Source organism: Lepidochelys kempii, chromosome 2 (assembly GCF_965140285.1).
Source record: "Lepidochelys kempii isolate rLepKem1 chromosome 2, rLepKem1.hap1, whole genome shotgun sequence".
Classification (NCBI taxonomy): domain Eukaryota; kingdom Metazoa; phylum Chordata; order Testudines; family Cheloniidae; genus Lepidochelys; species Lepidochelys kempii.
The window spans coordinates 267,757,369-267,770,823 of NC_136381.1; the positions used below are offsets into that span (position 1 = coordinate 267,757,369).

At 44.3% G+C, this 13,455-nt stretch overlaps 1 protein-coding gene across 9 annotated transcripts in view; it reads right to left on the minus strand.

The window, feature by feature from the left end:
* MAP4 (microtubule associated protein 4) overlaps nt 1-13,455 on the minus strand; it is a 276,281-nt gene that overhangs the window by 95,289 nt on the left and 167,537 nt on the right. For all 9 annotated transcript variants that reach the window (XM_073329155.2, XM_073329157.2, XM_073329156.2 and 6 more), the window contains 3 exons: nt 5,293-5,403; nt 4,515-4,643; nt 3,897-3,989 (listed from right to left, as the gene is read on the minus strand). In XM_073329155.2, coding sequence (XP_073185256.2) covers nt 3,897-3,989; nt 4,515-4,643; nt 5,293-5,403 — 333 coding nt within the window. The remainder of the gene's footprint in view (nt 1-3,896; nt 3,990-4,514; nt 4,644-5,292; nt 5,404-13,455) is intronic.

A 13,455-nucleotide genomic window follows, 5' to 3' on the forward strand; every position in this document is an offset into this window, starting at 1 on the left:
ATTATAGTGTGCTTAATTTATTAAATTGTTTTTAATAAAGTGCATGTGGAAAGTTTTCCAATACTGTAAACTTATGTTTGTGTTGCTAAGAACAAGTCAGGCATAGGGGCATCAGTTTAATACTACTATATAGGGCCCCATAAATCCTAAGGACTGCCCTGCTGCCCCCATATGTGACCGTGGTTGTATTGTTTGACTGAAGCAGGACGTGGTTCCCCTCTAGGCTGGTCTGGAACCTTTCCTAGAGTCAGCTTGACCACCCTTAGTTCTAGGAGGTTTATGCTGTGGGTCCTTTCCTCCAGGTGCCAGTTGCCTTGAACTGTTTGGGACTCCATGTGCGCTTCCCACCCATTCAGGCTGCCATCGATTGAGAGGATAAGGGGACCTGGAAGTCATTGCCCTTGTGAACTTTGCCCTGGGCTGACAACCATTTTAAGGAATTGATCACTTGTGCCAGAACCCTCTCTTGATCTTCCCTGCATTCTAGGGAAAAGTCCCATACCTTTAAGATGAAGCAAACTGATGTGTGATTGTGGTAGTGGAGTGATCCCTATGCTTGGAAATGGATCTTAGCTTGTATAGGATCCAGGAACCAAAAGTCCCAATTACTGAGCTACTAAAGGCTGACGCTATCCTAAAGTCCTGGACTAAAGGTATGGTTTTCCCCTCAGAAGGTGAGTTCTATCCTGAGGAGCCCATGTATAGAAAAACAGAGGTCACTCTCAAAAAAGATTTTGAGGTTTTATCAGTCTCCCTCAGGCTGTCCCTAGTGCTACTTGCTTTGTGAAGGGATCTCTCTCCTGGGTAGAATATCGCAGAGTTCTCAATCATAGAATCATAGAATATCAGGGTTGGAAGGGACCTCAGGAGGTCATCTAGTCCAACCTCCTGCTCAAAGCAGGACCCATCCCCAATTAAATCATCCCAGCCAGGGCTTTGTCAAGCCCGACCTTAAAAACTTCTAAGGAAGGAGATTCTACCACCTCCCTAGGTAACGCATTCCAGCGTTTCACCACCCTCCTAGTAAAAAGTTTTTCCTAATATCCAACCTAAACCTCCCCCACTGCAACTTGAGACCATTACTCCTTGTCCTGTCCTCTTCCACCACTGACAATAGTCTAGAACCATCCTCTCTGGAACCACCTCTCAGGTAGTTGAAAGCAGCTATCAAATCCCCCCTCATTCTTCTCTTCTGCAGACTAAACAATCCCAGTTCCCTCAGCCTCTCCTCATAAGTCATGTGTTCCAGACCCCTAATAATTTTTGTTGCCCTTCGCTGGACTCTCTCCAATTTATCCACATCCTTCTTGTAGCGTGGGGCCCAAAACTGGAGACAGTACTCCAGGTGAGGCCTCACCAATGTCGAATAGAGGGGAACGATCACGTCCCTCGATCTGCTCGCTATGCCCCTACTTACACATCCCAAAATGCCATTGGCCTTCTTGGCAACAAGGGCACACTGCTGACTCATATCCAGCTTCTCGTCCACTGTCACCCCTAGGTCCTTTTCCGCAGAACTGCTGCCTAGCCATTCGGTCCCTAGTCTGCAGCGGTGCATTGGGTTCTTCCGTCCTAAGTGCAGGACCCTGCACTTATCCTTATTGAACCTCATCAGATTTCTTTTGGCCCAATCGTCCAATTTGTCTAGGTCCCTCTCTATCCTATCCCTGCCCTCCAGCATATCTACCACTCCTCCTAGTTTAGTATCATCCGCAAATTTGCTGAGTGTGCAATCCACACCATCCTCCAGATCATTTATGAAGATATTGAACAAAACCGGCCCCAGGACTGACCCCTGGGGCACTCCACTTGACACCGGCTGCCAACTAGACATGGAGCCATTGATCACTACCCGTTGAGCCCGACAATCTAGCCAACTTTCTACCCACCTTATAGTGCATTCATCCAGCCCATACTTCTTTAACTTGCTGACAACAGTACTGTGGGAGACCATGTCAAAAGCTTTGCTGAAGTCAAGAAACAATACATCCATGGCTTTCCCTTCATCCACAGAACCAGTAATCTCATCATAGAAGGCGATTAGATTAGTCAGGCATGACCTTCCCTTGGTGAATCCATGCTGACTGTTCCTGATCACTTTCCTCTCATGTAAGTGCTTCAGGATTGATTCCTTGAGGACCTGCTCCATGATTTTTCCGGGGACTGAGGTGAGGCTGACTGGCCTGTAGTTCCCAGGATCCTCCTCCTTCCCTTTTTTAAAGATTGGCACTACATTAGCCTTTTTCCAGTCATCTGGGACTTCCCCCATTCGCCATGAGTTTTCAAAGATAATGGCCAGTGGCTCTGCAATCACATCCGCCAATTCCTTCAGCACTCTCGGATGCAACTCGTCCGGCCCCACGGACTTGTGCACGTCCAGCTTTTCTAAATAGTCCCTAACCGCCTCTTTCTCCACAGAGGGCTGGCCACCTCCTCCCCATGCTGTGATGCCCAGCGCAGCAGTCTGGGAGCTGATATGATAGAGATCACCCTGACTCTGGCTCTAATTAAAGGAAGTTTCCCTGACAACAGCATTCACTGTTGAACCTTCTGCAGAGGCAATGAGATTCTCAGCCAAAGCCTTGGCCTCCAGCAGCGACCAGGTGCCAACTATAGCTCCATCCCTGGAAGGAGGATGGCCACTTAAAGCAGGTCCTGTGCTCCACCAAATTCATGGAATCCCTGATCTTCAGAGAGAAGCTAGATCAAGTAGTGGCGGACGGTGCCCCAAAATCTAAACAGTCCTTCCCAATGCCATACCATACCTTTTGCAAGAGTACAGAATGGCCTTCAGGCAAAGGCATTCCTTTTGGCCTTCATCCTCACAGAAACACCAGTGAAGAGACAACTTGTTCTCCAGAGGAAAGCCCCAAGGAAACCCTGCCATTCCCAAAGCCTCATGATGACAGACTGCATAGGTCTCTACCTAGGGCTGAGTTACAGGCTCCACCCCATTCATTTTTCGTCTAGTCCCACATCTCAAACAACCCCATAAAGCATGGTTTAATCCAGAACAAGATTTCTCATTTCCTGGATGTGGGAGTAATAGAGAGCATTCCCTCAGAAGATGGAGTCGAACCCTTAAAACTCTATCATCTTTATCATTCAGAAATTTACAGGCAGAATGAGAGCCATTCTGTATCTCAAAAGGCTCAACAGGTAGATGAAGAAAACCAAGTTCCAGATGGAGACCCTAACCTCTATGGTGTATCCCTGTCCCAGAGAGATTTTATGACTTCAGTAGATCTGGCGGATGAATACACCTCCAACATCTCAATCAGACCGTGCAACCACAGGTTCCCAAGGTTTGCCTACAACAGGAAGCGTTATCAGTATCTGATGCTCCCATTTGGCTTGTCCTCTGCCTTGTAGGTCTTTATAAAGATATTGGTGGTAATCACAGACAGACTAAGGTCACGCAGATCCACCTGTACTCCCTCCTGGACAACATCTTAAACAGAGCTCTATCTCTAGCAGTGGCATACAAAGCTATGTCTCTGACTTTGAGTATCCTGAAAGGCTTTATTATCAACATCAAGAAAAGCTCCTTGATTCTGTCCACCCAAATAACTCTCTTGGGAGTGAACATAGACCCCCAGATAGCAAGGATATATCCATCTTCAGAGAGATACCTAAAGTTCACAATTGATTTTATTTCTTTTCCCAATTCTGAGCACTTTGCCATAAGAAATGTAGCTCCAATGAAGATTTTTTTCTATTCCAAGGATGTTACAGAACCAACACAGCAGTGTTTTAGTCATGCTATAGTACCCACAATACAGCCCTTAGCCTCCATTTTTAAGAGGGAAGGAAAGACCATTATTTCTGGCATTCAAATCCTGCTGAAAGACTCCAGAAATAATTTTCTGGGGACAACCCAATACTTTAATTTTTACCTGGTGGCTCTCCAAAGGAAGATTCATCTAGTCCCTCCACAGCATGCTGAACTCCCAGCCAATGTTCTTCAGGCACTGTCACTCTTGCAGGTGCTAAGGGAAACAATTAGCACATATAGCCCTGTCAATGTCAACAGCACTGGTTCTGGACTTCAAAACAGATGCTCAGCTACACATTGCAACCACATATTTACCCATGTTGTACAGGCTTTGCTGTTTTTGAAACTTCATTCTTAGAAAGAACTTATTAGTTCATCTTGGGAAACCTTACAGGACCTGAACATGTGGTCTCCTCTGATATTATTTTGGATGTAAGGGATTATATAAGAAAGGGATATTAACTAGTACTAATTTTAAGATCCACCAGCACAAGACACACACTCTCAATGAGACATTCTGCTCCCAAATACCTTAAGAAATCTCTCAGACTGAAAATTGAGTTGAAGCATTTTATGTTCTTTCCAGTGGGATATTTTCTTAATCTTGACTCATTTTATGTAACTGGAAAAGCCAAATATGATCATCTTTTTAAGATTAATACACCTAACAGTTTCTGACCCGCAGATCCCTCTGGTCCCAGTTATAAAGTAGCATGGCAGCAGCAGAAGTGTGTTGCACCTGATATATTCAGCAGAGACTCTGTTGTTGAATCCAGGGTCATGAAGGCAGATGGATCTATAACTTCTGCAGGAGAATATGAGGATCCCAGAGAAGGCAGTTCAGGTACCATCATAGCTGCATGGGGTGCTGTAAGAAATAAAGTACATTTGTCACTGCTATCATCCTTTTAAATTCCGATTTGTTTCCAACACAAACTTATTTCATTAGGTCCATTAACTTACAGAGCAATGTACTTTATTTTCATCACAAAATAATGTATACATGAGTCTACATACTGTACATAAACCTACCTGTTAATTCACTCAGAGGCACTAGATCTGCTATACAGACCAAGAAAAAGTTAATCAAATGTTATTAGGCAGGGGAAGGGAAGTTGTGTGCCTTTCAGATACTACTCCCAAATAAGCTCTTCTTATAGAAGCTCTCAAGCGACCATGGTCCAAATGTTGAAAACTGGAAAGTGAAAAAACCCACAAATGGGGACAAAACATTTGAAGACGAAGTTAAAGTTCGGACTTTAGTTTAATTCAGCTTTTTTTTTTTTTAATTAAAATAAAATAGGACGAAAAGGGGATAAAAGACCAGGTCTGTTGAGAGAGCTCAAGCCCAAAACACTGTTTACAAAAGACGACTCAGGAGAAGAAAGGAGGTAAAATTTTACATTATTGCCAGTTTAACGGATTTCTGTAGACAGCCCACAATTCCATATATAGAAACTGAAAACTGAACCCCTGGTTAACAGCAGCCCGCGAACATATTCAATAGAGGATTATACCATGAACTTCTTCTGAAGCTTCAAAATGCTCTGTGAATGGTAGGCGAGTCTCCCCAGAAGGACGTAGCAGCATATCAGACAGGACATCCTCTCTGTGCATCTTGAAGGGCTCTGAGGAACATGAGAATAAATCAAACATGTTACCAGAAAAGGATGACAACATGAGAGTAAAATTATGTAAGAATGTTGAGGATGAGCAACACTACCAACATTGTCCTGCAAGAGGTTATACAAAGCTAGGAAATTTGGGTGTTCTCTCCCCCCGCCCCCCCCCCGACAAAAAAAGGACGACTTGTCCTCTTTCAAGCAAGATTTATACTCAACATGAAAATGTGGCTGTCCGTGTTATTTTGTAGCCAAGATGGGTTTAAGAGTAGAATAAATATTGTATGGTGCACCTGTATGTCCCTCTCTCAAAGACAAGCAGTATTTAAGTCTTGGGTGATTTGATGGACCGGTATATCTGATCTGAAGAAGAAATGAAAACTGATCCAGCTCAGATAACTCAAATGTCATTATGTGATGTCCCATACTGCACTTTGGGGAAAAGCATATAATGAGCCATACATACACTTCCCTCAGAGCAGCATGGAGGTGTAATTGGCTGTTGAGCCAGAGCAGGAATTTAGCAAAATAATGGGCCAGGCAGAGAAATCACCCATTTTTTATTATTCAGAGACATTACAAGATGATTGAGGAAGGGTATGGGTCTATTACAGGCCTGGGTGGGTGAGGTTCCGTGGCCTGCAACGTGCAGGAGGGAAGATTACATGATTATGATGGTCCCTTCTAACCTTAAAAGTCTGTGAGGAGAACAATCTTTGTTATATGTTCCAGATCAGACACACTGGTTAGTCAGCCTCACGAAGGATTTTTAATGTAAGTCAGCAGCTTGCCCGACAGGCAAGAAGCTGAAATTTCATTTATCTGGAGTCACCTTTTGACTGGCCTCTGGACAAAAGATATATAGCCCAAGACAGAAAAAGTATTTATGCCACTCCTTGGTGGTATATACTCAGAGGTCAAGTCAGACACTCAACAAAAAAGGAAAGGAACTTCCATTTCAGCAATGCTGCCTGCTCTGTGTGTGTGTACACACACACACACACACACTCACACACGTGCTCTCAAATAATGAGTGCAACCACCTAAGCAGGACACTGCAAGAAGAGTTGCACTATATTTTTAGGCTTGATTATTTAACTGAAATGGCCAAGCCATTTAACAGAAATGAAATGAGCAAGAGTAGTAGAGGGTTGATCTCGCAGACAGAGGGAAGAACAGAGCTATAAAAACCAAACATGGGCTGATTGCTATGCCCGAATATAACCAAAAAGAAAGAATGTGCAACTGGGTGAAAGTAAAGAAGCACACTGCATGATGTGTCTCTCTCACATGTGACCCTGGGTTTTGAGGCCTCTAGATAGTTTTCAGGATCAAGGACTATCTTGTTAGCTTGCGCCAGGTATGCTTTACTTCACTGACTAGATAGATGCAGCTGAGCAACTAAAGGTCCTTTGCTCAGGACCCACAGCAGACAAGTGACATTTCTGACAGTATATCCCTCAACCCTTGGAATAGGCTAGTATGTGCACTATACATTGCTGAAAAGAAGGAATAATCACACTTTCCACAGTTGATCTGCATGCGTTCTGTATAGAGATCTCATATTATGCAGCACAATTAAAATGATGCCGTCTCAGGCCCAGTGGATTACACAGTTAGGTTGACGCACAGCAGCTTATGTCGACCTAGTTGTGCATGTATCTACATTTAAATTGGTCTCCCACCACTATAAGTGCCCCATTGCACCAACATAGTAACCCAACCTCCCTATGCTGAGTAGAGTCTCAGTTGACATACTTAGGTTGATGCAGAGCGTGTGTAGACAATGCGCTATATATGTCAATCCTAACTGTACTTCAGCAGCTATTCCACAATGCAAAAGAAAGGAGTACTTGTGGCACCTTAGAGACTAACCAATTTATTTGAGCATAAGCTTTCGTGAGCTACAGCTCACTTCAACTCACTGTAGCTCACGAAAGCTTATGCTCAAATAAATTGGTTAGTCTCTAAGGTGCCACAAGTACTCCTTTTCTTTTTGCAAATACAGACTAACACGGCTGCTACTCTGAAACCTGTTCCACAATGATCACTCTGGTCATCATTGTGAACTCCCCTGCCCAGGCATCACCAAGATCAGAAGTCTTCCCTCCCTTACCTTTAGAGCCCGGCAAATTTTTGAAATAGTTTTTCCTGATTGCCCGGCTTGGTGAGCACACTTAGCAGCTCTCAGTTGTTGCGTGTAACTGGCCTACTGACCATGCCAGCTACATGCTCCAGTCACACTCCTGTTTGGAATAGACGCTCCTGCTGAGAATGGGCCTGTGGAGAGAAGCAGCTGTGCAGGAACAGCTCCAAACCATCTGTAGAAATTTTGATATCCATGAGCAGATTCCTCGGGGGACGCATGAGAAGGGGTACAACAGGAATCAGCAGCAGTGCCACGTGAAAGCCACGGAAGGCATACCAGAAAGTCAGAGAGGCCAACAAGCAATCCAGTGCCAAGCTGCCAACCTGCCAAGTCACAAGCTCCTGCCGTGAACAGCGAGGAGGTGGCTGTGGATGAGGAATAGGAGTAGTATGGAGGACAGGCAAGCAGGGGATCCAGCCGCACAGGAAGTCAGGCCCTCGTTTTAACTCCACCAGAGTCCAGCCTGTCCTGCCAATCAAGCCCGATGCAAGGGAAGGAAACTCAGGTAAGTATGCAGATGAATTTTCAATTACAGGGATAGCAACCCAAAGCAGCAAGATACAACTTTTGTCTTTTCATTAATACTCATGCTAGAATAGGTAGTGGTACAACCAAGAGAGGCAGAGTTGCTTTCTGCTTTTCATTCTCCTCTACTTAGGCAGGGTGGCCATTCAGAGCTGTTTGTTTAAATCCACAGGGATATCCCTTGAATCCTCCTGAGAGATCTCAATGAAACTTTTATGGAGGTACTCTGCAATCCTCTGCTGAAGGTTTCTGAGGAGGGCTGCCTTATTTTTTCCTCTGAGGTAGAACACTGTCCCTCACCATTCAGCGATAACTTCAGCAGGCACCATTATAGGACACAGTCTAGCAGCATTTGGGCCCCAATGACTCTGGTATGTCAGCAGCAGCTGTAGTCTCTCCACTTCTGTTATCCTCAGGAGTGAAATATCAGCTAAAATCACCACTGTTTGTGGAAACCTATGACAATATTCCATGTCATTGCCCTAGTCTACTAGAATCATGCAGCTGAGCAATTCCCTCGTCATTTTCCCGGCCCCCCGACAGGCCACACTCATCATGGCTGGTGCCATGCACAAGCAATCCCAAGCAGACGTGAAAATGTAGTGCTTAAAACTTTAGGTGAGCAAGGGGAGTGAATTCAGCTTCCTAAATTTTGCTTTCTGTAGTGAATATACTGATAATGGTACCTCTGTGTATTTTATCTTCAACTGCTGCCATTGTGGCCTTCAGGGTCTCCCCCTCCATACCTGCAGAATGCCTGAGCCAGGTAAAGAGGAGAAAGACGAGGACTCAGTATGACATGTTCAATGAGATCCTGCAAGCCAGTGATGCACTGGATCGTGAGCACAGGGCCTGGAGGATGACATTGTGGACAGCCTCGAAGGAAAGAGTGGAAAGGAGAAAGGCTCAGGAGTCCCATCACGAAAAGGGGAGAGAGATGCACTAGGATATAATGGGGCTTCTCAGGCAGCAAACACAGATGCTCCAGACTCCGATGGAACTGTAGTTAGCCTCCCTCTGCAGCACACAGAACTCAATATCGGGACCTCTCTCTACCCCCATCCCCCCAACATTCTACATGGCATCAGTGGTCACTGCACTACCCCCACCACTCCACCCCAGAGAACATTAAAGACAATCAGAGCTTCACATACACTGACCTATGAAAGCTACGGTTGGTATATATGTACCTGAAATAGACGTGAATATTCTTTCCCCTTCATAAGTTCTGTTCACTTAATTTATTAAACTTTATTACATTTTTAATGTATTTGTTTAAAATTGCCCTTTGTTGCACTGATTTTATTACAGAATAAATCCTATTATTTGGAACATAAATTATCTTTATTAGATCACAACACATGCTGCCGAGTGCCGAGCTGTTCTGAAAGAAACCAATTACCTGTTACTGCACAGTCGCACACAATTCATAGGATCAGTCACAAAATTAATAGGTACATTGACATTGTTAGAGTCCTACATGTACAGCAACCACCACACAATTCCTACCACACCACAAAAGAGCAGGTCCAAGTAGAGCACACTACAACACCACACACTATTCTGGCTCACTGTTATCTGGCTGTTCAAATTCAGCAGACAGGTGCTGCACCTCTGCTCTCCATCCCAGCGGAAACCTTTCCCCCTTTGCTTCACATATATTATGCAGGACATAGCAGGCAGCTCTAACCATTGGGATACTTTTTTCATTTGAGATCCAATCTTGTGAGTAAACAATGCCACCAACCCTTCAAATGACCAAAAGCACATTCAACTCTCATTCTGTACCTGCTTCAGCCGTTAGTTGAATCATTCCTTGGTGCTGTCAGGTAGCCAGTATGACTTTCCAGACTAGTGGGGGGCTGTATCACCACCTACCCTGCAACTGTGGGTGCCTCACTATGCTTTGCTGCTGTAACTCCCACCTGAGCCATTCACAAACCGCCTGCCAGCATGCATGTTTGTGTATAGCTGCACCTTGCCAGCCACATATCAGTCATACTGTGGCTTCCACTAGCCTTGGTTACACTTTCAGGGTGACCCCACCATACTCCCACGCCTGGATTTTCCCCAAAAAACGTGTTCTGCACCATCCAGCCCTCTCCTGGACAGTCCAGATACATTAGGCCCGTTGCCCCTCTAAGGGGATCAACATACAACAGTCTGCTACGTTAAATGAAGTTACCCAAACAATTAACACTGGATTGAACTTTAATTAAAAAATAAAACAAGTTTATTACCTGCAAGGAGACAGGTTTTAAGTGAGTACAAATATAATGCATTACAGTCAGAAATCGTTACAAGAGAAATAAAGATGAAACGCTTACTAAACTTAAACTGGTTCAAGGTGCCCTTATCACATGTTTCCAGTAACACTGCAGACCAAACCCTCAGGCCAGGATCTGCTCCCCAAGTCCAACAGCTGTTTCTTTTGTCTTCTAGGTGAAAAAGGAGATGGACAGAGAGTGATAACTTTGGGTGTTTTTGCCCCTCACTTTTTAGTCCAGTCCCCACTTTGAGATGCATGTTTCCAAAGGTTAACCCCCAAAGCAAAGTTTATTCAAAACAGTAAAGGCGGCAACATGGTGTCTGACAGCGAAATAGGAAGCATGCTGTTTCTTCTCATCTCGGTTTGCTGAAATGCAGATTTTCCTGGTCTCCTGTCTTCCTGGTCCGACTGTCTGAGGACCCTGTTTATAACTTATATGTAAACTGAGGTAAACACACACTTCTTTGTTTCAGAACTGCTTGACTGATTATGTCTAATCAGGGCTATGTGGGTTTGAACATGTGCCACCATCATTTAGGGGGAATTCATAACTTTACATATAATGTTGCTACACACACTTCACCATGATATTATTGACCAGCAAGTTATTAGTTTTCAAATCATACCTCACAAGGCATATTTTGCACAAAGAGTATTATAATAGTGTGTAGGGTGTGCATACACGGGTGCTCTCAGTCACAGGTGGTGTATGGCTTCATGAGCAAGGGGTAGGCTGGAGTCCCCCAGGATCTCTATTGGCATTTCAATATTCCCAACGGTAATCCGCCAATTGGGAAAGAAAGTCCCTACTTGTAGCTTTCTGAACAGTCCTGTTTTCTTAGAGATGTCAGTGTCATGCACTTTCTCTGACCAACCCACACTGATATCGGTAAATCATCCTCAGTGATCCATCAATGCTTGCATAATCATAGAAAAGTAGCCCTTTCTGTTGACATACTCTGTGGAAGGTGGTCAGGTGCCAAAACAGGGATGTGTGTGCCATTTATCGCTCTACCACAGTTTTGGAGTCCTACTGTTGCAAATCCATCCATTATGTCCCGCATTTTGCCCAGAGTCACAGTCCTGGGTAGCAGGAAATGGTTAACGGCCCTGCACACTTGCATGACAACGACCCCTGCGGTGGATTTCCTGACTCCAAATTGATTCCCAACTGACTGGTAGCAAACTTGGGTACCAGGTTTCCACAGTGCAATCACCACTCAATTCTCCACTGTCAGTGCAGCTCTCATTTTGGTATCTCTGCGCCGCACGGCTGTGGCAAGCTCAGCACACAGATGCAGGAACGTGAGCTCTGGCATCCAAAAGTTCTGCAGCCACTGGTCATCATCCCAAACCTTCATTACGATGAGATCCCACCAGTCAGTGCTTGTTTCTTGGGCTCAGAAGTGGCATTCCATCATCTGCAGTTGCACCATGAATGCCACCAACAACCTTGAATTTGTTCTCGTTGTGTCCCACAGCCATCTGTCTTCCAAGAAATTTTCATGTTCCCCACTCATATGGTTTTTGTGGCTCTGCAAATATTCCAAGATCAAGTGACCTGTGCTTGAAACGCTCATGAAAATAGTGCAGAGCTGTGCAGACTCCATGCTCCCATCAGAGATGGCAGACAGAGGGCTGTGCAGGTTGGTGGGATTTTGAAAAAAGGACATGAAAATTGTGGGATACATTATGGATTGAGACAGTTGCAAATTGGGATGTTGACCCCAAGCTCCCAATAACCCCTGAGCAACCTGTTTTGGCCCCATCATGCATTTCCAAAACTTCCCAAAAGGCAATGCGCCTGACAGTGGCAAGTTGCACAGTGGGATACCTACCCATAGTGCACGGCACTCTGGATCTATACAAGCACGCCTGGTATACCCTGCCATGGTGCGTACGATCAACACAAGGAGCCAAGCATGCACACACACAAGTGACATACTAACTGTGGCAGCTGTAAGCTGACGTAACTTGAGTTTGCCATAAGCTTCAGTGTACACATGGCCTCAGTCTACTATTCATGACAAGCCTATTCTTTGAGACGGACGATGGGGAAGCTTTTAAAAACATTTCTATGCTCAGTGTGCTCAGAAGTTTCATGATTGGCTGAGCTTCATATATTGTCCAGCTGTCTTCATCAGGGTGGCTGAGATGCAGAAACAATATCTTCCACCTAATCTTAGCTAAATTTCAACACAGCTGGGATTCACCATCACAAATACCACAACTAGAATTTCGCACAGAACTTCTGCCCTGGCTGCCAGGACAGCTATCAAAATATCTTCTTTAATTTCTCTATTAATGAGGAACACCTCCTTCAGCATGGGACAGCCAAAAATTTCCATAGCAGAGCTCTGAATACTAGTCACAAAGTGCCCCTTGGCTGGGGGTTCACTATGCAGCCCAAGACATTTATGACTTGGACTTCCAACACTTCTACTGCTTCCTGAATTCAATCATGCTCAGCTGTCAGACTCAATAGCTCTTTGGAAACTGAACAATCCTTGTGTAACTTGCATGGACACCCATAAAGAGACATCCTTCAATTTGACTGAACAAGTTTCCTTTTTGGCAAAAGGACTATGCATACAAGACTTACAGAAAACACAGCTTCTGTAGCTCTAAACACCAGGAAAAGGATATGCGCCCAGTATTAGAATAGCATGAGACCTGGGAAAAAGGTCAATTAGGTGAAAAGAGGAAAAACCGGACTTTTGCCCCAACAGTCTAGAATTAGTGACTTGCTCAGTAATTGGATTACTCATAGTTATAAGATATCCATATTGTACCTTCACACAGGGATGAAAAGAAACACAACACCTGTACAAGAATTTTAACTGCAAGAATATTTATTCCAGAAACGCATCTTTTTCCACTGGTTTCCTGTTATATATAAAATGGGATACTTGATCTAGTTATGATCATAGCCAGTGATAAACAAGTTTATTCGATGCAATTTGTACACCTCTACATATTAATTATTCATTGTCAGTCTTGTAGACAAGTATTAAAGTGCAGTTCTGGGTTTAACTATTTGGTGACATTGCATTTATCAGAATTTCAAGTCCTTGTTTGGACTTGATGGAGCATCTCATCATGCATCTATATATAC